Genomic DNA, 27,189 nt, shown 5'->3' with positions numbered 1-27,189 from the left:
TGATGGTGTGGCAGTGCATCAGTGCCTCTGGAGATGGCAGTTTTAGAGCAGCATATACTCCCATCCAGATGGCATGTGTTTCATGGAAAGCCTTCATAGTAGAAGAGTCCTTGCTGTTACCAGCTGGTGGAGCATCATAAAGTGAAAAATATCTCTATGAGACAAGAATGGGACAGCATTCCTCTCCCAAAGTCTACAGAGTGGGAAGCATGACCCTGTTTCTGAGATGTGCTGCTGCCATCAAATTAAAATATTACATATTTCTCTTAAAATGATATGTTTTCTCCGTTTAAACATTTGATATGCTTTCTGTGTTCTATCAGGAATAAAGATGAGCCAATTCTGTTTTATTTAAATTTTACACAGCATGAAAACTTTTTGGAATTGTACTTCAGGTTGGCTCAGGAGGAAGACTGATGACTTCATCCTCCAGTCTGCAAAACACTGAACCCCAACTTCAATGTGTATGTGACTGTTAGAGAAAAGCTCTCAGGTGTAAAGAAAGTGCTTGTGTGAATGTGAGTGCAAATGGTTAAATGACGCTTGCAGTAGAACAGGCTTCGGGTGCTCAGAGGAATAAAGCGCTATGTGCCATTTCTGAACTGCCTAATGAACTGGTTACACTGATGCTCTGCTACCATACCAGTAAATATCATGTACTTGTTAAAAAGCAGTTGTGCGTGTGACCTTGTGTGGGTACAATCAAAAGGAATAACAGTGTTTTACATATAATTAGATATCTAATTATAACCTGAAAATGATATAACAGTGTCAAAGAGGTCTCTGGGAGTGATTAACCTACAGAAAATGATCAGCTCACAGATTTCTGCTTTGTACTCTGGCTGTGGCGTCACTGTTGGTTCTGACTACTTTAGTCTGATCACAGTAAACTTATCAGACCTGGGTGGAAGAAACTGCCGGATGGGCAGCGTAACAGCGGCACCGGTGCCAGACCCACTCCACATTTACCCTCGCTGTGTCCTGGTTCCACGCTTCAGACCATTCCTAAGCAAAGATGTTTACACCAATGAAATGCTCAGATCTGCCTTACCACTGTAAATCTGCTCGACTTTGTGTGCGCCATCCACAAATGAAAACACATCTTAATTACTTCATAAAGTTTCACTGGCAGTGCTATAAAAAGCTGCTGGACAGAAGAAACTGCTTTCTGAAAGTTACATACAGTACTTCTGTACTGGTGTCTTTAAATATCAGCAGTAGTAAAATTAATTACATTACGAGGGAGAGACAAAAATACAAGAGCTTACTACTGATGACAACGGTACAAGGCAATAGTCTTCCACTCAGATGTAACTATCTGTCTTTTGGTGTTGTGTCCCCACCCCAGCGCTCCCCTCATGCATCGCTTTGATCACTAGTAGACGCTCCAGGCTGTGGTTGCCTAGGTGACCTCATGCATTTACAAATGTCAGTCACTCCAGTGGCCTCCAACATGAGAAAAGTTCATCCTGGGCTTTTTGCCCATCGCCACTTGAAGTCAGACAATGTCGCTGACTTTCATTGCTCACCAAACCACACCCACATTTCCTGGGTGGACACAGCTTTGCTGCTTTTTTATTTGTTGCTACCAAACAAAAGAAAGAATTGGAAGCCTGCGCTGTTAGTTAGGTAGTTACGTCTGTAACTGCCTAACTAACAGTACACAACCAAAATCCCTGCATAGTTTTTATTTTCAGCATTAGTGTGCAGTATGAAATTGGAACAAAGAATGAAGTGGCCATCTTTTCAGTTACAGTCCAATTATAAACATGGGTGGCATCGCATTACTACTGAGCGTGCTACACATGTAACAAAGCACACACCTGACCACAGCCATCAGTCGTGCTTTGTCACTGGTGAAACTGAAGAATCTAGCCTAGAATGGCAGTGAACCACTGCTTCTCTTTAAGGAGCCTCTTAAATGATGTGTGAAAACACTGTTGTGAGCGTGGATATGCGTTCATTGGTAAATCTGACTATAAACTCTCTACAGCTCATATGCAACTTAGATCTAAACTACTAATTGGATAGATAATCTCAAAACCACAACAGCAGATTACATTGTATCATTTATATACAGTTTATCTATTTGAAGTCTTGTAACATATGTCCTAATATTTACTGTATGTCACATCACAAACATGGACATTATTTGCACTTCAGACCAGTCAGGTCCGTCAAAACCTTCTTCAGTTCATCAAATCATAAAAAGACAAGATAGTAGGTCAGACAGTCGTGTGCAACCTTGACAGATGTAAATAAAAAAACTGGATAAAATCATGTTTCTTAATATAATAATCAGGAAATCTTTTTTATCATTTGGTTCCTGGTAGTTTTTTCATCTTGCCTTCCATTGTTTCTCCTCTGATTAACCTGAACTAATTTACTGTGATAATTAACACCAGAATGAGCTCTTTAGTCATTTTTCCTCCATTGCATTTCCCTTTGTCGTACTTTATTCCTTATCATCTTCACTTCTTGCCTTGTTGTCATCACAGGAACCGTGCTGACACAGTAAACCTCACTTGAATGTTTCATGGTGAGAGATCACTTTAAATCGATGACCTGAGTCTGGGACTGGGCCTTGTCCTTGGCCTAAAACACATGAAAGTAGATGTTTTTAAGTAGATGTTTTTTTTTTTTTTTTAAATATAATTTTCTATGCACAAAGCAGTTCGAGAGGCACGCTGACTTTTAACAGTTATTTTAAATAATCATTTGAACTTCAAACAAAATGAAAAAATATTTTCTTTAAGATAGGTTCAGGGCTGTTCAGCAGGCACTTTAGTAGTGGTGCAAACCATTAGCCAAAGAAACCAGAATTAATGTTCAGTACAAAGAAAAACATGTATGCATGGCACCACAAACCAACAATAAATATATCAACAATTTCTGGCTGTTGGATGGAAACTTTTGGCATATTGTCCAACCCCTACAAGAAATGTTTTTCATCTCAACGTTGTAAGAAGTTTGAAAGGTTTCGGACTTTGGAGCAGTTTAATGGAATAGCTGACTAACAGAACAACTAATTCTAGCTAGGGATACAATGATGCGACATTTGGATCAAATATTGGTTCAAAACCTGGATGGAATATTGGGGAGCCAATTCATAGTCTGACAGTTAAATTGGATCAATCAATCCAAAAATATTTGTTTCATGTATTTATCCGATTCTCATTTATTATTTCACAAATAAATACCAACAATCCAGTAAATGTAGTCTCTTAGGATTAAGTTAGGTGTTCAAATGGAGCCAGATATACAGTAATTATGGCCAGTCTCACAATGAGGAAAACAGCTTATTAACACTGAAACATTGATGTGTATTAGCAGATAGTCACAAAGTATTAGATCAGAAAAATGTGAATGGATGCTATTCTACTTCTAACTTTGCTAAAATGACTAAATACCTGGTTCTACTCTTGAGAAATATTTACAGTTGTAATTATTTCAACTCAAAGTTCAAATTTAACACATAACATATTTAAAAAATAAATCCCTAACCCTAACACATTAATGACGGCTTGAATTATATTAATATTAAGTGTTGGGTATTTATTCTTAATCTCCAAGTTCTACAAAATGTCGACAATCATGGGCCAAATAAAAGCAAAAAATAAATAAAGGACAGTAAACCTGAAATTAGGATTTCACAGGATATATCAAACTAACTGGCCATTGATTTAATGCTATAATAAGTTAAGAAAAATAACGTCCAACTTACCCTGAGAGATGGTCGAGGAGGCCTAACTGGTCGTACTGGCTCTGGTACTGGGTTTGTCTGCCTTCTCTGCAATGGCTCTAGGTCATCAGCTACATCAGGACATCCAATGTATCCTCCAGCCCCAAACACTGAACCGAGATCACCTTCTAAAAGGTTGTGGTGGATCAGGGCAGCAGACGAATTAAGGTCCTGGCTGGCAGACATGCTACTGATGGCCATGTTTAAAGTACTAGTATGTGTGGTATTCGAGGTGCAGACACTGGGGTTACTGAGCTGCAGTCCCAGCATATTTTCGGATGCCACATCACTATCTGAGCTGTCATTAACAGAACTGACATCCTGTTCTGGTTCCAGAATGCACTGGATGTTGTTTGCTTCAGGCAAAATGTCTGTACTCAACAAGTCCAACCCCTCCTGGTCAGGTAACTCCTGATTTTCCTGAAGTTCCTGCTTATTGTAGCTACCTGAAACTAGCACGCCCTGGTTTTCCTTGCTATTAAAATCCAAAACTTCCTGGTTACCATGGCTATCTAAATCTAACACTTCCTGATTTTTAGGATAGGAGAAGTCCAGGACGTCCTGACTGCCAAAGCTGTGAGGTTCCAGCACTTCTTGGTTATGACAGTCACAAGGTTCAAGTAATTGCTCACTGCTATTATTCCGACAGAGGTCCACAACTTCTTGATTGTTGTGACTACAGAGTTCCAGGACTTGGTTTTTATGGTTAACCACCTCCCTGTTTTCGAGGCTAGATGGTTCCAGCACTTCTTGGTTTCCATTATTACACAAATCTAGAAATTCCTGGTTATTGTGGCTATCATTTTCAAGCACTTCTTGGTTTTCATGGGTATGAGGTTTCAGTATTTCTGGGTTATTATAGCTTGAGAGCTTTCTTTGCTCATTGTTGTCATTGGTACAACGGTCTATTGCATCCTGGTTGTCATGGCCACAGGGATCCAATACTTCCTGGTTCTCTTCTTGAGGGCTCAGCTTAAAGCCATAAGGGTCAAAGTCCCGTGTCATCTGGGAGGAGGTAATGTCAAACCCATAGGCATCAAAGTTCAGCTGATGTTGAGAAGAGCAGGGTTCAGGGTCAAAGGTCAGATCATCATCAGCAGGTTCTGGACTCAACTCATCTTCATCAGGGTCTAAAAGAGTGTGACTAGAATGCTCTGGGCTGAGTTTAAAGCCATACGGGTCAAAGGAAGACTGACTGGTTGGTTCATAGTTCAACTCAAGGCTGTTCTGATGTGAGTCAGGCTGAGTGAAAATGTTCTGGGACTCTAGTGAGTTCTGTGGAACAGCAGGGATTTGGATTTCTTCTTTGATGCTCCTAACCTGTTCTGTTTGCTGACTGTAAGTGACATCACAGGGCAACGTTTCCTCTCTGTTGCCTGTCCAACCTGGCTCCAACAGGACAGGTTCGCCAACAGCTTGAGTCAAACCAAGACACTCACCTAGCAGAAATATACAGTGAGTAGTTAAGAATAGAATTATGACGCAGTTACAAGACCACAATTTTAAGACGTTAAGCTTACAGGCTAAAGAGTCTGAAATAATACGATATTCAAAGGTTTAAAGTTTATAAAGACAATTATACTGCTCAAAATTACACATCTAAAATCGAACGTAGTCAATGTCCAGAAATGCTGTCAGTCCATTTTCACAGAAAAAAGATTTGTGATACTAATTTAAATTTTCATCACATGCAACATGTAAAACAATAGGGGGCATATTTTCCCCCTAAAGGCCTCTGAGTGGGCCCTGTGGACACCCAAGTTTGTGAATGCAATAACTCGAGAACGAGGCGATGTAGGATTTTCAAACTGAAACCATCGGTATCTAAAATTCTCTAAAGTTTGTATCCCGGTGACCTCGACCTCAAGGTCAAGGTCAGAGGTCAAGTTTTCTGAAAATCGTCTAAATGTGATAGTTCAAAAAGGACGTTATCTAGAATGTTCTAATTTATAGTATAGGTGCATCTACTAAAAATCTCAGATGAGTTTGAATCCTGGTTACCGTCACCTCAAAGCCACATAGGATTTTCACATTCATCCCACAGGCGTAGGAGGCTGAGGAGCAGCACTGACGGCTGCCGTTTTAGAAAAGAAATTCAGTCTGAAACTTTTTTGTGTAATGGAAATGTGTTCCTAGGTCAGTAATTAAAGTAGACACCACTTAAGCAGGAAACTGACTCCCAGCATCAGTATATGCACATGCACAGTATCTCACCAAAGTGAGACACATTTTTGTAAATATTTTAGCATAATCCTTTCATGGAACAATACTGATGATATGACACTTTGATAAAGTGTAAAGTAGTCAGTGTACAGCTTGGATAACAGTATAAATTTGCTGTCCCCTCAAAATAACTCAACATACAACCATTAATGTCTAAACTGCTGGCAACAAACGTGAGTATGCCCCTAAGTGAAAATGTCCAAACTGTGCCCAAAGTGTCAATATTTTGTGTGGCCACCATTATTCTCCAACACTGCCTTAACTCTGTTAACGGGAATCCTCTTCCACTCCTCCATGATGACATCATGGATCTGGTGGTTGTTAGAGACCTTTCACTCCTCCACCTTCCATTTAAGGATGGTTCCCTCAATTAACTGTAGTGCCAGCAGCACTCATCCAGCCCCAAACATCCCACCACCATGCTTGACTGTAGGCAAGACTTGTCTTTGTACTCCACCTGGTTGCCACTACACACCGTTGACACCATCTGAGCCAAATAAGTTTGTCTTGGAATTGCTGTCCGTACAGACACTATTAATGTGTAAATGATTAACTAAAAATCTTGTCAACACAAAGTTCTTTATTTGGAGGACATTTCTACAAGATAAGTTACTGAAAAACTGCTTGTGCTTAAAGTGCTTTGGCACTCTTTGGCAATACCGTAGGTAATGTAAAACTTCATCATCACATCAGCCTCCTCTGATGACCTGTTTGCTGCTGCCTGCCACTGAAAGGCAATGGAGAGAGGGGAGACTTGGGCAGTGCATTTATTGCAGCATATAATGTGTTTTCTGGATACACTGTGCTTTTTCAGCGTTCAGAGGTTGATGGCTCCGTGTCAGAGCTGGCTATGAATTTCAGACAGATCAGGCCTTAACTTAACAAAAAAGTTATCAATCGTTCTTTTCATCTTTTCTCATTACCCACAGCTACATCCACTTCTGTCGGGCCTAGGCTGCTCACTAGGGCTGGGTATCAACACTGATTTCTATTATCCATTCAATTCCAATTCACAAGGTCCCGATTTAGCCTCAGACAGTCAGAAATATTCTAATTCTGATCATTTATCAGTACTGATACATGTGAGACTTCATCAGAGGTGTGAGCCTTTGTGTCAAAGTAACTGAGGATAAAACACAGAAAAACATGAGGGAGATTTTCCTGGCCTGGCTTTTTATAGCAGATAAACTTAAAAATATTCTGCAATATTGCAACATTTTTAATAAAAAAAAAAAATTCAGTATTGAACAGCAAAAATTAGGCTTTCTAGTTCGCGGCCATTTAAGTCAATAAAAAAAAAAGACAGCGGCTGACAGTGCTGTAAACCACGGTAGACCGGCGGGTAATAAGCGAATGAAAAATGTAAATGACGATGTTTTTCCAAATGTGAAGCGTAGTTTGGATCTTCTTTTGTTGCTGGTTCAGTGAATTTCGGTTGGAGAGAGATAAAACCTGCAGCTCAGAATCTCACGCAAAAAAGACGTAAACACAGCGCGGACCGGACGCATCAGAATCAGTGAGCTGTCGGCTTTCACCCGTGCCCTCGGGTGAGAAAGCCGAGAAAGAGAAAGCTGATTCTGATGTGGCGGTTCTGTGTTTACTTCTTTGTGCAGAATCCGTTTTCCTGCTCTCATTTGCTGTTTGTTGAAATAGTTTTGTGAGCTTTAACCTGAGATTCTGGCGTTTCTGGCAAAATACATTTATATTTGTTATGTTGTAACAAGGAATTGTCCACCAGGGGGCAACAGTTGTTGAAGAGTGGTGTCAGTGTGTGTGGCGCATGCCCCAGTTCAATATAACAAAGAAGTGACTGTGAGGTCAACATGGTCTCCGTGGTTCCTGAGTTCTAGGATATCACAATATTTAAAAGTTGATTCAGGATTTAATGAATCGATATCGCTTTATTCGAGCTACTGATCTCTCTCTATCTGCCTGCACTTTCAAACGTACAAACGAAGGACAACTACAGGACCACGGCCAATCAGAGGTCCCGCCCCTGACTATCTCTGATTGGTTTAGACCACGATAGGCGCATAATGTGTGTCAGTTGTTGACCACACGGAGATTTTCAGAGTTGCTGAGAATTTTATTTTATTTTATTTACTCGAAAAGTTGGTCACACCAGTGAGACCTAGGATTTTTTTTAGTTGCACCACTGAATAATTTGGTCACATTTGCGACAACACACCTTCTACCCATTTGTACCTGAGACCTTGTAACACTAACGAGTCACATGACACCAGGGAGGGAAATGGCTAATTGGGCACAAATTGGACATTTTCACTTAGGGGTGTACTCACTTTTGTTGTCAGCAGTTTGTGGCTGTGTGTTGAGTTATTTTGAGGGGACAGCAAATTTACACTGTTATGTACACTGACTACTTTACATTGTATCAAAGTGCCATATCTTCAATGTTGTCCCATAAAAAGATATAACAAAGTATTTACAAAAATGTGAGGGGTGTACTCACGTTTGTGAGATACTGTAAATGAAAGTAATAAAAAGTAAAACTGAAAAACTGTCATGTCTGATAACCGGGCGTGTGACTAAAATATAAATTACCTTGCTCTAATCCTGCTGATGACTGAGTAATAGCCTCTCCAGCCAGAGATCCCAGACTATGTTCTTCTATGTCGGAGGGCGGGGAGACAGCACCAAGATCAAGCTCATACCCATTAGGGTCAGATTCTACAGAATACTGTCCCTGGGAACGCCACCCTCGGATAGGCTCTGGCCCCAGCTCCTCTGACGAACTCTGAATGGGTTTAAATCCATGAGAATCATCTTCCATAGCAATGGTGTCCAGGTCCTCTCGACTGTAGCTAATCTCTATGTCACTGTCTTCATCTGGGAATTCTGACTCAAAGCACTGAGTTCCCGTTGAAGCTTTGTTTTCAACACAAGACAGACTGGTGTCTGCTTCGTCACCGGCATTTCCTGTGCTCTCACCAGTGGCAGTATTCGTCAACGGAAACAAAATATCTGCTGCGAAGGGGTCGCTGCCTTTGAAAGGGTCAGAACCAAAGCCATCTGAAAATCAGAATATTTAAAGAGTTTATACTTGTAAGTTTTGCTAAGAACAGTATTGAAGTTGAGTAACAAAACAACAAAATGAACAAGAGCCTCTTTATGTCAAGTGAAGTTCTGTTTAGATTAGTGGTCTATTATAACTCACCAGATGAGTCTGTTTTAAGGAATAGGTCTTCATTGAAGAGGTCATCTATGAATCATGTGTAAAAGAAATGAAATCACTGTACTTTATTAATACCACTGCAACAAAAAGTAAAGGTAACAAAAGCATATATGATTAGTTTGCCAAATAAAAAAATCATCATTTATCCCACGATGTCACAGCCTAGCTCCCTCTGGTCCCTAGAGTTGAAGGAGTTTTGATGCCCAGCTTGGGTTGGTTTATTTTCTGAGCCCCTACTCTAGTCCTCTCCTACTCCAGAGTTTGAACCACATACACAGCCCCAGGATCAGAGCTGCCCGATGTCCTAGTGGGAAAAGTTCTACTTGTGCATGAATTAAGTTGTCCCTTCTGACAGAAAAAAAGCTGTAGTCTCCACCAACCCAGAGGCTGGATTTTAACAGTTCTGATTCCCAGTCCTCTGGCTGCCATAGTTCATGTCCAGTTCCAATTACCACCTTAAGGCCAAATCACTTAACCCTCAAACAATTCAATTACATCACTTTTGAGTGTAGCCGTAGGGCTTGAGTATGTTCATATTCTAACAGGAAGATTAGGTATTGCAATCATCAACCACTTCTTCAAATTGATGCCAAACTACCCAAGCAAACAAAGTCACACTCTTGAGTGATTTGCTTGGAAAGATGCACTGGCACAGCATTCATTCAGATTTAACTGTCTGGGGGCCAGGTTGATGTTCGAGAAATGCAACTTTTCTTAACTTTTCAGTACTGCAATGCAAAGTGAACGGATACCCACTCCAATTCAGCAATGCGTGTCACCTCTTTCAAAGTAAATTAGAGAAAAGAGTGCCAAAGTCTGAAATCCACGACAGCAATAGTAGCTCAGCCTCTGAATTTGTTACATACGGTCACACTGACAGCGGGCGAAGGGGTTGGCTTGGTAGAAGTCCAGCTGGCTGAGGGGGTTGGGGTTCATAGTGAACTCTTCCTGGTCTCTTTCGTTTTCCCCTTCGGCGTTGAGGTCCCCTTCCTCCAGGCCATCCTCTATGTCAGACCTATCCATCTGTGGACGCGTGACAACCAGAGGTCACAACACCATGGCTCTATCCAAAACTAAGGAAGATGCCTTTGACTAGTGACAGCTGGTGCTGCCAAGTTACACCGGTTAGAGGTCTTTAAATTAATTTAAACTGATTTCATATCAATAAAGTCAGCACTAATTACAATGTCAAGTTTTTGGATGGATTTTAGCCTAAAATGTTTTGCACATAATTCGTGCTATGCATGACACGACATGTTCTGTAAGAGCGAAGCTACCTTTGGTGAGCTGGTCCCACTGTCATCTTCTTCTCTGGTACTGACTAGATTATTGCAGAAAGGTGAACCACTGCCCCCCTGGAGGTGTTGGAGGCACAGAGAGAGAGATAGTTACTAAAATGCCACAGAAAAGAAAACGCAAGACACATATATATATATTCTCCATGATAAAAACCTGCGAAAACTGTAGCATAAATATGAAAGACATAGAATAATACACTGAAGAAAAAAGATCACAAACAGCTCCAGATCACACACTAATAGTCCACATGCATGAGCTTGATTCATTTTTGACTCCCCAGAGAAAACATGTGAATTCATATCTATATTTCCCTGCTAAATACAGATACTAGTTTTAAATTTGAATTTAAATTTAAATTCATTTTTGATAGATTTCTAAAATATTTGTGCTTTTTGTTTTGATTGTAAAAATATCTTTTTATGGTCTAATAACTTTGTTAAGCAGTGTTTTTAAAATGTCTCATATTCAGTGCCTTGGCTCCTCCAGTCCAAATGTGGAAATGCCCTGGAGAAGATAATACATGCCAAACAGCCACTGGATCGGACATAGTGTAAGTGCACAAATGGCAGTATGAATGTGTGCGTAAATGAGTGAAATGGGAAATGGACTGGTTCTTATATAGCACTTTTCTTCTCTTCACTCAAAGTGCTTTATAAAACTTGCCTCAATCACACAAGCACTTTTTTCTTTTCTTTTTAACATCCACACACATTTACATTCCGATGGATGTGTTAGTGATCAACTTCGGGTTAGTATCTTGAAAGGGGATATTTGGCATGACTGGAGCAGCCAGGGATTGAACCACCAATGTTCAAATTAATAGATGATCTGTTCTGCCTCCGGAGCTACAGTCACCCCAGAAAGAGCAGAAAAGTGCTGTATAAATTGATCATTATACAGCACTTGTCACAGTGCAATATAACACAGAAGAGTGTTTGTTATTGACTTTTTATTGAAATTCAGCAATCAATATACTGTGCACTTTCATTTTTATCAGTAGTTACAAAGTAAAAGCTTAAATGTCCTGTTTTGTTTTTTTTTACATGTATGACCCACAAAAAAACCAAACAAAAACCCCTAAAACAAAAACAGGAACATTAATGGACATGAAATTGTTATTACACCAAATCTGATTCGAGACTAGTACAATCCAAGGTCAATGTCCGGTCTGTGTAGTATCAGACAGTCCATCCATTTCTTCCAGCATCAAGCAAACAGGTTCCTCTTATAACTGGCGTCTGCTGTCATTCTCTCCATCCTGTAAATGTCTACTGTGATGTCCATCCACATGCTCAGAGTTGGGCTTTCTGTGAGAGCCAGTTTTTGTAATGGCTCTCTTGGCTGCCACCAACAAAATAATAAACAGATATTTGTCTCTCTTTGGCCATCCTTCAGGCATTAGTCCAAAAGATTTAACTTTACTCTCCAAAGGCAGATGACTTCCTAAAGTTGTATTGCATTGTGTATTTCCTGCCACTAGGTTTTAATACCATGACAATCCCAAAAGACATGACTATGATTTGCTTTAGTATTTCCCCAGTGAATTGCCCTCACAGCAAGATATTTGGTAAGGGGTAATAAAATATCTTGCTATACTTCCTGTGAGCCGCTACATTTCCATCGATATGTCCATAATGTTGTCCATTTTTCCTCCCTCCATTTCCCACTTTACGTTAATATATAGAGTTGAATGTATTTCCCTGTTTTTAAGCCCATTGTATACGCCAGAAATAATGCCTCTATATTTGTTTGTTTCTTCCCTCGCAAACATGTCCAGCAGCTGTTTACTTGATTCTTGATACTCTGATTCTTCCTTTTAGAGCTGCTTTTTTCATCCCATGGAATATCGGGCGCACGTCACCATTGTCATTAGTCTCCAAATAAAAGCGGCTCTGCTCTTTAATGTGGGGATCTTTCAGTATGCTCGAATTCAATTTTCTTGAAGAAATGGATATCGCTACCAGATGCTGCATACACATTTAGCAGCGTAATTGAATTCCCCTCAATGTTTTCCCTTATTGAAATAAATCACCCCTCCTTATCTCTTATCGCAAATGTTTTTTCAAAATGCTTGATAAAAGGATGGCAACTCCTCATCTTCATCCAGAATTATGAGATGATGAAAATACATTTGTAAAACCCATTCTTTTTCATTTCTCTTGTTCCTTGTAGTTTAGGTGGGTCTCCTCTGCATATTCCCTTCGCCAACTTAAAACCCAAGCTGCATAATCATGATCTAGGTCAGCGGTCCCCAACCCCCGGGCCTCGGACCGGTACCGGTCCGTGAGTCGTTTGGTACCGGGCCGCGAGAGTTGAGGCTCGGGTGTGAAATGTCTGGTTTTCAGGGTTTTTATTGGTTTTCAGCGTTATTTTGTTATCGTTTTTATCGTTTACTCGGTTTTCCTGGGTCTTTTCATGTGTGTTACGAATAAATTTTCTTTTTTCGGTACCGGTACTAGTTTTATTTTGTTGTATTTATCCGCGACACGTTAAAGGCCGGTCCATGGAAATATTGTCGGGCATAAACCGGTCTGTGGCGCAAAAAACGTTGGAGACCGCTGATCTAGGTTAATCCTGTTTCAAATCTGTCCAAATCCATGTTTCTGCCAGGCTGCTTTCAGTGTTGTTTCGTTCAATCTGAAGTTGGCCATCTTTACAACTATGGACCGTGGCGCCACATTTGGTGGTGGCTTTGGCACCAGAGTGCAGTGTGCTCTTTCCACCTGTAGCTCAGTGGAGTCAGGCAAATCCACTACTGATGGAGACTCCTCCTACAATCCTTCTTTAATGCCACATATTCTAATGTTTTCTCTTCTGGATCGTCCCTTTAGGATGATTTTTTTCATCATCTCTGTTACTGCTTCCTCATTAAGTTGTATTCGGGTTTCATGATTCTTTCTTCAGCCTCTTCCATTTTCTTGTTTGTTTTACTTATAGCCTCTCTGATTCCACTCAGCTACGCACAGTTGTCTTTTCTGAATTTATTTAGTTCTCTGATTGTTCTCCACTAGCCTCTGCTTGCTTGCCATTATCTTCCATGATGCTGTTAGCAGGTGAGATCTGGTCGTCTGTGTCTCCCTCGTGTAGCTTGTGTTGCACAGATTTCTTTCTATTTTTTCCTCTTTTTTTCCTCTTTTTTGGCATTTTGAAGGCCTCACTCTTATTTCTTATTTTCACAAAAGAAACTTTGGTAAATCAAGTTGCCGTGTGCTATTTTTTTTGGAGCCATGGGCACATATTTGACATTAGAAAAATCACACGACACACCACCAAACAAAAATGTCACAAAAAGCATGTTGATAATTTTCCCCCGCGCACCAGGTATAGCAGTAATCAGTCTGGCCCAGGCCAGACTGATTACTTTTTCTTTTCAAATATTTATCTATTGCTATTACGCCCTGTGTAGTCTCACAGCATGACTATTATGTAATTTCTTCTTCGCCTTCTTCTGTTTTACTGGCAGTTGGCAACCCATTTTATTAGAGGAGGTAGTTTTACTGCCCTCTAGTGGAGGAGAGTGTAATTGTGCCGCGGCACAGTGGTTGGGAAACACTGGTCCCACAGTTTTTATTATTATTATTATTATTATTATTTCATTTTGCTGTAACAAAGACAAAAGACGACATTCTGTACAGTCTTTTGACAGATTTTTATCTTGACAAATGCAATATTTATGAATATGTGTAAAACTTTCATGTTTCAGATCATGAAACAAATTAAAATCTTAGACATGGATAAGTAAATAGAAAATGCAGCTTTTATATGATGCTATTATTTTTCAAACCACATGCCTCAAACCACAACCGCTCTGAAGCTGCTGTTAATCAACTATGTGCAATATCTCAGTCTCTACAATATTTTGGTCTCAGTGGAATTAACATCCCATATAACATGTATATAGTTCACTCACATATATGTACACATATATATTGCATTTTTTTCCCTTGCTGTATATTGTTTTCTCTTCTTTACTTTTGCAACTTTGTGGTCCAGCTACCCAGTTTCGCTGTGCAAGAAACTGCACAATGACAATAAAAAGCTCTAAGGCTCTTTCTCTCTCTCTAAGTCTCAAAGCTGAGAAAAGTTTATGTGGGACCTGCCTCTCCCAGTGTTTTTCACACCCGTAGATGCTTGAAATCACTGAGTGTCACTGACTCTCTTTGGTCTCTGGTTATTACACCACTGCAAATGGCTCCCTGCAAAGATTTAGGGAGCGGCAGGTAAAATATGTCGTATTTAAACTTTCAGGATCTGCTGTTCTTTTTGCTGGTGAAGTGTGTCATGTTATCATGCCTAAGAATCTCTCTAAGTTCCACAGAATAAAAGACTGTAGATCCTTGAGGGTATGGAAAGAGATAAAAAAAATAATTATTTATTTGAAGTGTATCAAACAACTGTCCAGGACTGGACTAATAAGCCCTAGAGCAGATGATCTGAAACAGCTGACAGATGGTGTCCAGAGAGAAACATAGGTCACAGTTGTATAATGTGTATTAGAGGCAGCCATGTAAATCTGTAAAAACAGTAGCTTCTGTGACCAGAGGTGTATTTCCCATACAAGAATATTCAATTCATTATAGTTTTGTTGGACTAACGACATCGATTTGTCAAAGAAGACTAAATATTTATTTTCCAAATACATGAAAAAAGCTATCCATGCCATGGGATTTCTTTCCGCAGTGTCCAGTTTGTCTGCTAGTAGTTCCTTTAAGGAACACTGGAGAAATCTGCTTTCAGAACATAGTGAATAAATGTGGAGATGATAGTTTCTAAACCTTCTGTTCTTAACAGCGACTAAGGCCTGTTCTCACACTTCTAGGAATCGTCAGTATTGTTTTAGATCACACTTGAAAATTGTCATTCATATTCAGTAAGGGGTACTCGCCATCATCATTGCCATTTACCATTATGAGGTCAGCATAGGCAGGCAGTGATTGGCTCCTTCCCCATGGCCTCAGAGACGGCAGATTATCTTCAGTGGTGTCTGCAAGAGATGTTGATTCATCCAGATGGCTTTCTGGAGTGACTGCACCTCCTGACAGAGAGTACAGGGTGTGCTCCTCCTGCAAGAAACACACACAGGAGTGGGGTGAACATGAAAAGCTGGTATTGTTAAACTTAAGAAACCAGATACATGTTTTCCTCTTTTTACAACACATATTTTATTTGAGATAATTAAATGCAAAATGTTTTTGTGTTTCTCTGAAATCAGAAAAACAAACTATATTCCTACCAAAAAACGGGAATAGTTATTTACTTCATTCACTTTCTTAGTGCAGTCATGGACAGATGGTTTCATTTTTCAAAGCTTTAGGGGATAAGTGATATTAATAAAATAGAAATCATTGATATGAACACTTTATGGACAGATGCACTCAAACATCCTTGTAGTGATCGTTGTACCTGCAGGATCTCTTCATAAGACTGTCTGATCGAGTCTTGTAGAGGACTGTTCCGCTCTCCAGCCTCTTCCACTTTCCTCTTGGCCTGTTTCACCTCTTCTCTTAGCTTCCTCAGCCTCCATCTGGCTCTGGAAAGCTCCCTCTCATACTCCTCCACTTGGCTCTCCTTCTGTGCCTCCTCTGCCTGCAGAGATAGGATCTGGAAAGACAGGACTCAGTCAGTCCAGTGGGCTACAACAACAAATGTATTAGCTCATCTTGAATTTAAGAGCAGTGAAATGTCTTTCTGATGAGACTGATAAGAGCAACACAAGGTTAGAAGAGTAACACATGAATTATACATCTGTGTCAGATTGCATCGCAACTTACACATAACTGTAGCCCAATTTTAACTACGCTGCAACCTTCAATGTAACCTGACTTGCACCTCCCAAGGAATGTAACTCCATGTCATGTTACTGTCTACCATGATGACTTGAATGGTGCGGAAGGTTGCCGTGTAGGGATAAAAGGAATTTCTGTTCACTATATAAACTATGATGTAGATTTCCTGCAGAAGTTCAAATCATGCTTAAGTGGCACGAAAAAGAAACACCTGGAGGAACGTTTAGCAGTAACTAATTATTTAAATAAGCATTAATTAAGAAGCAGCAAGTGTAACGGTATGACTGCACAGCTTTGGAACGGGAGTCGCAAGTTCGATTTCCGCCTGGAGTGACTGTATCCAATAAGAGTCCTAGGCTAGACCCCCATGCTAACCAAGCCTACCACAGACATGAGCGAAGGAGATAAATATGAAGCCATACTTGCTCGGACATCGCCCGGATTAACAAGGTCCGCATCAGGTGTTAAGAAACCAGGGCACCCAGATGAGAAGTGGGCTACAGGAACAGGAAGGCATCGGTGGGCAAGAGACAAAAATAGTGCACTGTTGGAATGCTCTACACAAGTAACCCCAGTGGAAGGGGTTACACGAATATGATTAAGATTCTTATGGAATCTTCAGTACCCAGCATCCACATTGATGGCAAAACAACTAGTAGCTCAGTGTTCCAACATTCGGAAGAAGGGACCGCTCTCATGGCTAGAAATTGAAGAGGTACAACACACATGCTATAGAAAAGGGGAGCCAGGACGACAGGTCAGGGGGGAGATACCATTACCCCCACCTGAGATTGGGTACCAAGCCCATGTGCGATAGAAGAAGGATTGTTGAGTGAAAGACAGATTCATGGCGAAGCTTGAAACCTGGCTCCTCCATAGCTGGTTACCGAAACTAACAAGCTGATCTACACCACGGCAGCAATGAACAGTGAGAATCTTGGCTACAAGTTGAACAGCCACAAGGAGCAGTACCCTCCATGGAGAAGGAGACTACAGGCCAAGGTCAAGGTAGGCGTCTAGTCTAGATAGACAGTTCTGTGAGTCCGAGCAATAGGCAGGCAGAGTGAACAACACCCTGTTGACCATCCGAGAAACCTTTTTGCAACGAGTTGCTCCTGCAACCCTGTCCCTGGCTAGTGCACCCACATTCTTAGCTTCCGCTTCTCTGCGCTCCCCTCTCCTGAACCATTTACAGGGGAGGTGGGCCAGTGCAGAGGCTTCTTCTTCATTCTGCTCTGCTATTCCAGCACTCTTCCAGGGCCTTTCCCAATGTTAATTCAAGGGAATAAATAATTGTTGGTTCCTTTCAGGACCCTGACTTGTAATGGGTCAGATCTTACCTCCTGGTGACATTCTTTAGAAATACTTACTTATGCACAGTTCCTGTAAGATTTTAAGGTTTTATTCCACCATCCTTTGTGCACAGATGAAGCAGCCCATCAGTTGCTCGGCCTTTGACAGTACCCGGTCTGTAGCCGAGTTCTCCATTAATTTTCATGTTAAGGGCACAGAGACAGGGGGGTAAGAAAACGCTTTGTGCTCCCCTTTAAAAGGATGAGCTCGCTGCACGGGATGAACCCAGGTGTTTTGAAAGCCTAGCAGATTTTGCAATCAGGATTGACAATCAGTTGCATGAAAGAGAGAGAAGAGGGTTAGAGGTTACAAGACCGGGTGGGCACTTCTCCATTCGTTTTGCTCCTCGGACCTTTCTGACTAGCTCCATGAGTGTCTGACAGCACAGATAAAACAGCTGCTAGTCGATGAGAGACACCCAGAATGGCTAACTGAAGGCTGAAGAGACCTGATCTTCAAGGACCCCAGTCTTCCTTGTTGGCATTTGCTTTGCCTCCCCCTGAGCCAATGCAACTGGGATGCACAAGGTTGACATCAGAGAAATGCTGGAGGAGGTTCGACGAGCAGTTGTGTATGTATTGTGGTTTGTTGGGCCATTTTCTGGCCTCTTGACGTGTCTGGCCAAAAGACAGTGCCTACCAGTAACTGTGGGCCGTGACAGGGATACTAAGTGGGCAGTGCCTCTCCAGATGCCGAGGGTCCCCGTATGCAACTCCCTACCACCCTGTGTGGCAAGACCAGGACCTATTCATTACAAGTGCTTTTGAAGGCAGGTGCCAAGCAGAGTCTGATTGACAGAGATTTGGTGCAACAACTTGTGAGGTTCTGGTAGCTGTAAATGCTCTCAATGGTCAGTCACTTCCCTCTGTCACTCACCAAACCAAACCAGCTGAACTTATTCGTTAACAAGTATCTACTACCTTGGTCCATTTCTCATTACTCCTGACAGTCCAGGTTCCTCAACACCTGACCTGGTGAAGTCCAAGCTGTTATGGCTTCAGTTAACAGCCATAACAGTTATGGCTTCAGTTAAATATATCACAAATATTCCGAGATAGGCTTGGTTAGCATGGGTGCCTAGCCTGCTGACCCTTACTGGATACACACCTTCACGTTGAACCCCCAACATAAAGTTCCTAAGGGGACAACTGTGCTATCGTAAGAATAGCAACACCAAGGCTGGAAGACAGAGCAATACTGGAAGAGCATATGGGAGAAGGACACAACCCAAAACAGCAATGCTCATTGGCTAGTAGATCTAAGAACAGACCACAGCAAAGGTCGCCAGTATGAAGAATTGGACAGAACCAGGCCCTGACATGGTTCACGCCTACTGGCTGAAGAAGCTGACTGCACTCCACGAGCGTCTGGCAGCGGAGATGAACCAGCTGCTAGTCAATGAGAGACACCCAGAATGGCTAACTGAAGGCCGGACAGTTCTGATCCTCAAGAGCCCCCAGATGGTATCGGTGACGTCCAATTACCGGCCAATAACCTCCTCAGTACCACATGTAAGCTCCTGTCAGGCATCATAGTGGCTAAGATGAACAGTCACATGGGTCAATACATGAGTGGGGCACAGAAAGGAATTGGCAAGAATACCAGTGGCGCAAAACACCAGCTAGGTTGGTGGACTAGGCTGACCAACCTGTGCACTGCCGAATTGATTACAAGAAGGCCCATGACTTGATGCCCCACACCTGGATCCTGTAATACTTAGAACTGTACAAGATCAACATGACCCTAAGGGCCTTCATCAGGAACTTAATGGGGATGTGGCAGACAATGCTAGAGTTCAACTTCAAGCCCACAGCACAAGCCATCATCAAGTGGATCTACCAAGGAGATGCTCTGTCCTCACTACTGTTCTGAACCCATCAGTGAGATCATTGATAAGACTGGCTATGGATACTGACTATGGAATGGAGCAATTGTCAGCCACCTCCTCTACATGGATAACAGCAAGCTAATGCCAAGAGTGACCGAGACATCGATTCACTGATCCAAACCACCAGGATATACAACAATCACATCGGAATGTTGTTCGGGCTGGAAAAGTGTAGTCGGATGATAACAAAGAGAGGGAAGGTAGTCAGAACTGAGGGGATTGAACTACCAGAAAGCAACAATGCAGACATAGAGGACAGTTACAAGTACCTGAAGAGGCCGTTAGGTAAGAACGGAGGTTAGAAGCCTATCATCAAGATCAGGAAGCTCCTGACCATGCGTGGAGAGTTTCACCCCAAGTCCAGCACCCTTAGGCTGTATGGTAAGTGGAAGGAAGGAGGTCAGAGACTGGTGAGTGTCAGCACCACAGTCCAGGATTAGACAACGAACTATATTAGGAAGATGGCTCAAACTGACTGCCTGGTCAGTGACAACTTGAGCCAACAGAAACCCAAGAAAGAGGAGGAACCATCATGGAAGGACAGGCCCCTGCATGGTATGTACCACCGGCAGAGAGTGGAAGTGGCTGATATCCAAAAGTCCTACCAGTGGCTGGACAAAGCTGGACTGAAAGACAGCACAGAGGCACTAATCATGGCAGCACAGGAACAAGCTCTCAGCACAAGATCCATAGAGGCTAGGGTCTATCACACTAGGTAAGACTCCAGGTGCAGGCTGTGTAGGATGCCCCTGAGACAATCCAGCACAGGAGGGTCCAGATGCTAGCAGGCAGGGCATAAAGGGAACGCCATAACCAAGCGGCTGGCATAGCATAGCATAGCATAGCATAGCATAGCATAGCATAGCATAGCATAGCATAGCATAGCATAGCATCTTTATTTATAAAGCACTTTAACATAAAACCACAGTTCACAAAGTGCTGTAAATGCAAATAGCATAAGCGTCAAACTCAAGGCCCACGGGCCACATCTGGCCCGGCGGACATTTATCACTTTATATAGACTTATTATTATTGTTATGCATGGCCTGCCGATATGAGGCACTAATAACACACAAACTACAGATCCCTTGCTGAATGCTAGGCTAGCTGGGAACATTCCCGAAGCTAGCGAATTGCGAAGCTAGCCCCTTACAATGGCGAAGAGAAAAGTTGATTCTGAAAACAGAGCCTTTAAGCACCGGTGGGAGACTGAATATATGTTTACAAACATTGCCGGTAAACCTGTGTGTCTTATTAGTGGAGCTAATGTGGCTGTAATTAAGGAATCAAATTTAAGACGGCACTACGAGACAAAACATCAGGATAAGCTGAAAAACCTAAATGCAGAAACTACAGAAAGTAGAAGAGCTAAAGAAGAATCTGACATTTCAGCAGATGTTTTTCACCAGAGCAAAATCACAAAGTGAAGCTGTTGTGAAAGCAAGTTTTATTGTAGCAGAGGAGATAGCCAAATCAGCCCGGCCATTTACCGAGGGAGAGTTTCTGAAGAGCTGCGTGATGGTGTGCGACGTCTTGTGTCCAGACAAAACGCAGATTTTGGCAAATGTGAGCCTGAGCAGAAACGTATGTCAAAGTGTAATCGACATGAAACTGCCCTGGGACAAACTTGTTGGATTTGTAACAGATGGAGTGCTGGTGTTGTGTGGTGAAAAAAGTGGACTAGTCAGCAGGATGCGAGTAAAGATGCAGGAGAACTGTACCGGTGAGTTAACAGCATATCACGGCATCATACACCAGGAAACGCTGTGTGGTAAAGTCCCAAAAATGGAGCATGTAATGATCACCGTAACGCAAACCGCAAATTTTATCCGAACTAAAAGTTTAAATCACTGTCAAATTCAGTCTTTTATGTGGGAAATAAATTCAGAGTTTACCGACATTCCTTATCATACAGAGGTCCGCTGGCTGAGTTGGGGAAAAATTCTCAATAGAGTTTTTGAGCTCAGCAAGGACATGGACATGGCATGTATGATGCGGTGAAGGCATTTCAAGTGAAGCTGTCACAAATGCACCAGTGCAACCTGCCTCACTTTCCCTGTTGCCAAGTAATGTTGAACCAAGTCAGCGCAACAATGTTCCCAAATGCGCACTTTGCTGATAAACTGAGCGCACTGAGTTTGCGGCGCTTTGGTGACTTTGAAGCACAAAATGAGAATTTCGAGCTGCTTCACAGCCCATTTACAGTCTACGTAGAAACTGCACCTGTGCAGATTCAGATGGAGCTGCATTCTAATGGGACACTATAAATATCTTTTAAGAAGACTCTTAAACTCAGAAAGAGAAGAGGCCTGTCTAACGTGCAAGGGCAGATCATTCCACAACTTTGGAGCAGCTACAGCAAAAGCGCGATCACCTTTAAATTTATACTTAGTTTTCAGTACCTTAAGGAGCTGCTGATTGGCGGACCTAAGGGAACGGGCAGGTGTATATAGTTGTAGTAGCTCCGAGAGGTGGGGTGGGGTGGGGTGGGGGTGGGGGGGGGGCAGGCCATTAAGAGATTTAAAAACAAATGAGAGAATTTTAAAAACAATCCTAAAATGTACAGGTAGCCAGTGGAGTGAAACTAAAATGGGGGGTAATGTGCTCAGACTTGCTTGTTCCAGTTAAAAGACGTGCTGCAGCATTTTGCACAACCTGCAGACGCCTAATGGATGCATCACTAACCACACAATAAAGTGTGTTACGATAATCCAACCTACATGTAACAGAGGCATGGATTACTGTCTCAAAAAGCTGCTTTGATAAGATGGGCTTTATTTTGGCTAATTGCCTCAAATGAAAAAAGCTAGATCTTACAACAGCTCTGACCTGGCTTTCAGGTTGAAGATCTGCCTCCATTTTAACTCCCAGATTAGTGATGACTGCTTTAGCATACTGTGCCAGCAAACCAAGATTTATAGCAGTGGTCTCAGAAGCACCACCAAAAACCATCGCTTCTGTTTTCTGCTCATTAAAATGTAAAAAGTTCAAAGTCATCCAGGCCCTTATTTCATCAAGGCATCTGAGTAGAGGGTCTACTGAGAAGCCATTTATCTTTTTAAGTGGGAAATAAATCTGGGAGTCATCAGCATAACCATGTTTCCTGAAAATAGAGCCAAGGGGTCGGAGATATAGGAAGAAAAACAAGCGTGCCTAAAACTGAACCCTGTGGGACCCCACATTGAAGAGAAGCAGCAGAGGATACAAACTCACCAAGCTACTCACTCATACAGAAACATCTGTGCTGAATATGGCCTTGAAGTCCCAAGGTCAAAATGGGAGACGCCCCCAAGGGTGGTGGAGAATGACCGAGCTAAGATCCTGTGGGACTTCCAGATACAGACGGACAAAGCGGTGGTGGCTAACCAACCGGACACCGTAGTGATAGATGTAGCGGTTCCAAATGACAGCAACATCAGGAAGAAGGAACACGAGGAGCTAGAGAAGTACCAAGGGCTCAGAGAAGAGCTCGAGAAGATGTGGAGGGTGAAGGTAACAGTGGTCCCAGTGGTAATGGGAGCACTAGGTGGAGCAAGTCCCAAGCTAGGCGAGTGGCTCCAGCAGATCCCCAGAACAACATTCGAGATCTCTGTCCAGAAGAGCGCAGTCCTTGGAACAGCTAAGACACTGTGCAGGACCCTCAAGCTCCCAGGCCTCTGGTAGAGGACCGAGCTTGAAGGATAGACAACCCACAAGGGCGAGAAGGGAATTTTTTATATGTATATATAAAAATATATAAAAAGAGGTGGAAATCAACAGACACCCCATGTTACGATATTATAACAATAGTACTGCAATAACATATATTGCATATATTGCTGTAGATTATGTCTCAGACAGGCAGAGTTTCAGACCCAAAGTGCATACATGCAGGCAGGACTGAACTTAGTTTTATTGTTGGATCTACTGAGAAATAAAAAACCAGGGAGGCTAACTGACAAAAACAAAACAGACATAGCAGTACAGCGATTTACCACACAGACAGGGCACACATCAAGAGAGAGATCACAATGATTGACAGAGTAAAACACAAATAATATATACAAAAGGGGAAATCACAGCAAAGAGGAGAGACCTGGGGAACACAGCAGGTCATAATCTAACAGACGAGAAGGGGGAAGCAAAACTGAACACACTGAACATGGGACAAGAGACTGTCAAAATAAAACAAGAAACACACCAAGATGCAGACTAAGACATGGGGCTTGACACAGGGGCCATGATGAAGGAACACACACAGGAACAAGAGAGACTCGGCAAACATGAATACAAAATAACTCAAAATATTAGAGGAGCAGAACTAAACCCTAAAACATACTAATAAAGCAAAGCGTCATAAACCTAAAGGAAAACTCAAAAAGCTGTGTCACAAACCCCGAACCATGACACATTCTGGAATTTTGAAAAACTTTGGCTTTTTCAAAGTCATCTTCTCTGGCCATGGTTCTGAACACTTACACTGTGCGCTCAACAGTTTCACCCACCTCTCAAAACTCCACAGTTAACATCAACGTCCCTCAAACTGACCGTAGTTTTCAAGGAGATGAGATACCCACTCATGCAGCTGTGCATCACGTGAATGCTGAAAAAATACAGAGCACAGGCTGCCAGAGCAGCAGTACTGTGCATCATTACCTGCTGACTTTCTTCATAGCAGAGCTGTCTGGTTCCCTTTATTTGCTGTATCAGTTTCTCTTTGTGTTTCTCTAATTTAACTAGTGTCTCCTCCAGCTCTTTGCGGTCTGACCTCTGCTCCTGAAGTTCCAAGTTTTCCACTGCCACTGCGCTCTCCAGCTCCTACATCACACACAAAGACACAGTTAAAATCTGCAGAACGATATAAATGCTGGGATGATGAAACATTCACACACACAAAGTGCAGGTGAAAAAACAAAATTACGAAAATACACCAGCCCAAGTTACTGTACAGAGCTTTTCCCTTTGCTTGGTTGGTTTTTGTTCTGGCACCAGAAATGTTACCTGCGTGTGAACACACTTCCCCTTTTTTAAAGTTCATAGAGAAGTCACCAAAATCTGAACATTTCAAGGACCAGGACATTTGGCAATCCAGACTTGCGCTGAACACGTGTGTGTTTACAGCTTCATGTTTGTGAGACTAGTCCTACAGCATCATGACATCACATGAGAGCATCATGGGAAATGCAGTGATGGAAGGGTCCCAAACTGGAAACCTTACAGCCACACACATGCATAAAAATGATATAGGTACTGTCCAAATGATCTCACAAATAACAGAAAACGTGATTTCGACAAAAAACACAGACACACACAGACACACAGATTCAAACACACACACCAGTGCTAGGTGCTGTGGTCTTCTTACTCTGATCTCGGCCGTCTTGGCAAGGATTCTCTCATCAGTCTCCATGATGTCGGCGTCCCTGGGAGATGACCAGCAAAGTAGACAGGAATGTTTAAGGAGGGATGAGAGAGAGCATTCGTTCTTCCAGTCTGCTTTTCCTTCATCATGCCCTCCTTCCCACGATCCCTCTATTTTTTCCTGCTGCACTGCTGGCTCCTCCATTGCTGCCCCTCTCTAGCTGTCGCTACACTGCAGAGGAGGCGGAGCTCCCTCTGTTAACGTGTCAGCGTCTGCACGCACGTGTGTGTGTGTGCTGGAAAATGCACACAGGCAGACTGCACCAGCGTGGAAGATGAGTCAGACCAGAGAAGGGTAGAGCCGACTTATGCATCAATGGAAGAACGCCCGCTCCTGTACAAGTCTCCATCCTTCATGTTTCCCTCCTCAGTTTCCTGCCATACCACTGTTTCCTTCATATCCTTCTCTATACTCTCCCCCTCTCCATCACCACTGGCCTCTGCAGTATGATCAGTTCCTACACAACACACAGTGTGTGTGTGTGTGTGTGTGTGTGTGTGTGTGTGTGTGTGAGAGAGAGAGAGAGAGAGAGAGAGAGAGAGAGAGAGAGAGAGAGAGAGAGAGAGAGAGAGCCATCCAGCAGCAGTCTGCACAGCCAATCAATATCAATCAATATTCATTCTGCCCTACTTCATTAGCCAACCACACTGGTGTTTTCATCAAATAGTTTTCAAGAGCACAAATACAACCATACAAGCAAAAGCAATATTCTTGGTGAAGGGGTACTCTGAGAATAGGTGCATTGCCATTTTGTAGGTACTACTCAGATCATCAGCTACCTCTCATGTAATTCTGTGTAGTTACTCCTGAACAGCTAAAGTTTCAATAGGATGATGGCTTTATCTCCCACATAGTTTGTGCACTTAATCAAAATAGAGCTAGAACGAAGCACTGCAATGTGCTACCAAAGTCAAAATCCAAAATTGTTCAGGTATGTACAGTTTGGATGCTGCTCCTCTACAAGCAGTTACAGGTAGAGTAAAACAGTTCATCAGCCAATAAAATGTCCCCCTATTTGGAGTAAATAACTTTACTTTGTGTGGTTAGCATGTTCTGGGATTAGGTTAACCTGGAACTCCTTTTCTCTCAGGTCAAGCTAAGATTTAGTAACTGATTTGTGCTTTTTTGATTACTTTGAATCACCCGTGTTGCCGTCTGACCAGAATGAAAATAGCAGCCATTTCTGCAGAAAACAGCACATGCAGAGAAATAATGAGGTGATAACAGAAAGGAGATAGGACCAGATCAGAGACACAGATGGAGGAGGGGAGATAAAGCCACAGGACAGTACTCTCACTGTTACCATCAGAGGCTTGCGATGGTTCAGGGAAGTGCACGTAAAAAAGCAGAGGTGCTGTTATTAACAACAGATAGTGCCATCCTGGAACATTTGCTCCCTACATGTCAGCTACTCAGCTGCACCCACACTACATGCTTAGGAATCCTGTGTCATGCTACTTATGTTCCCAACAACAACTATGTCATTTGACATCCTTGACACAGCATTCATAAGCATGTAGTGTGGTAGTGTTGTCCTGTTGTGTACTGGTTATAGAGGACAAATCATTTTTTCTAGCTTTGCTACTCTAAGTAGTCGCGCATCCTCACGGTGACACCCCAGGAAGTGAAAGGAAGCTTCTAACGTTGTTTCCTTCCACTTAAAACACTTTGTTTTGAAACATGATTTAATTTCATTTTCATTGCTCACCCCTGCTGCCAACCCAACCACAACCTGATGTCATTAACGCCACAGGACATAATTTCTTGTATTGTCCTTTTAGTTCGAGTAGTGTAAAAAAACAATGTTCCTTTCCTTCACATTCTCCTAATTCCTGAAATTATAGCCAAGGCTGTCTCAGCAGCTGCCTTTAACTAGCTAGGCTACAGTCCCTGCAGCTTACTCACTTTGACTGATGTTTTTAGTTCTTATGAGTCTTCCATGATGTTTTCTCCATAAATAATTAAACCCTTTGTGGTACAAGCCTGATCAAATGTAATGTAAGAGATGTAAGTCACTGTAAGTTATAGTTTGCTTGTCAATTCATCAGATTTGTTTGAGAAGAAGTTTCACTGTGTGATCAATTTCTAATGTACAGCTATCCTCTATCTACACACACACGTCTATCTTTGTGCTGCTGTCCATGACTGCAACTACAGTGCTCTATCTAATATTCACACACATTCATATTCTGATAGATGCATTGGAGAGTAATGTGGGCATAGCAGGTTGCGTAAAGATGAGCGAGTTCGGTGTGGAAGAACTTGCACAGTGAGAAGAATGAGCGCTTATCTCAACCCGACAGA

At 42.2% G+C, this 27,189-nt stretch overlaps 1 protein-coding gene across 2 annotated transcripts; it reads right to left on the bottom strand.

Annotated features, from left to right (window-relative positions):
- Nucleotides 1-2,056: 2,056 nt before the first annotated feature.
- Nucleotides 2,057-25,084, bottom strand: LOC113010886 (uncharacterized). Of its 2 annotated transcripts, none has more exons than XM_026150151.2 (10): nt 24,829-25,084; nt 24,120-24,281; nt 15,861-16,058; nt 15,362-15,520; nt 10,436-10,513; nt 10,025-10,181; nt 9,141-9,185; nt 8,528-8,995; nt 3,725-5,181; nt 2,057-2,595 (listed from the first exon to the last, which is right to left on the bottom strand). In XM_026150151.2, exons 1-10 carry the CDS (start codon nt 25,027-25,029, stop codon nt 2,548-2,550), a joined length of 2,973 nt encoding a protein of 990 aa, XP_026005936.2. In that variant the 5' UTR covers nt 25,030-25,084; the 3' UTR covers nt 2,057-2,547. The 2 variants fall into 2 exon arrangements, with proteins under 2 accessions (XP_026005936.2, XP_026005934.2); XM_026150149.2 differs by having other exon boundaries at nt 24,802-25,058.
- Between the last annotated feature and the right edge of the window lie 2,105 nt (nt 25,085-27,189).

This window comes from Astatotilapia calliptera, chromosome 18 (genome assembly GCF_964374335.1).
Source record: "Astatotilapia calliptera chromosome 18, fAstCal68.1, whole genome shotgun sequence".
NCBI lineage: Eukaryota > Metazoa > Chordata > Actinopteri > Cichliformes > Cichlidae > Astatotilapia > Astatotilapia calliptera.
The sequence above is the reverse complement of the archived record's forward strand: the minus strand, read 5'-3'. Positions and strand labels throughout refer to the sequence as shown.

What these genes read in the sequence shown, in the direction of transcription:
- LOC113010886 (XM_026150149.2), bottom strand. Translation starts at nt 25,029, where the DNA reads ATGGAGGAGCCAGCAGTGCAGCAGGAAAAAATAGAGGGATCGTGGGAA. An exon ending in GACCACAGCACCTAGCACTG is followed by an intron (nt 24,282 to 24,801) that starts GTGTGTGTGTTT and finishes TGTGTGATGTAG; the next exon opens with GAGCTGGAGAGCGCAGTGGC. An exon ending in ATCAGCAGGATTAGAGCAAG is followed by an intron (nt 5,182 to 8,527) that starts GTAATTTATATT and finishes TATTTCTGCTAG; the next exon opens with GTGAGTGTCTTGGTTTGACT.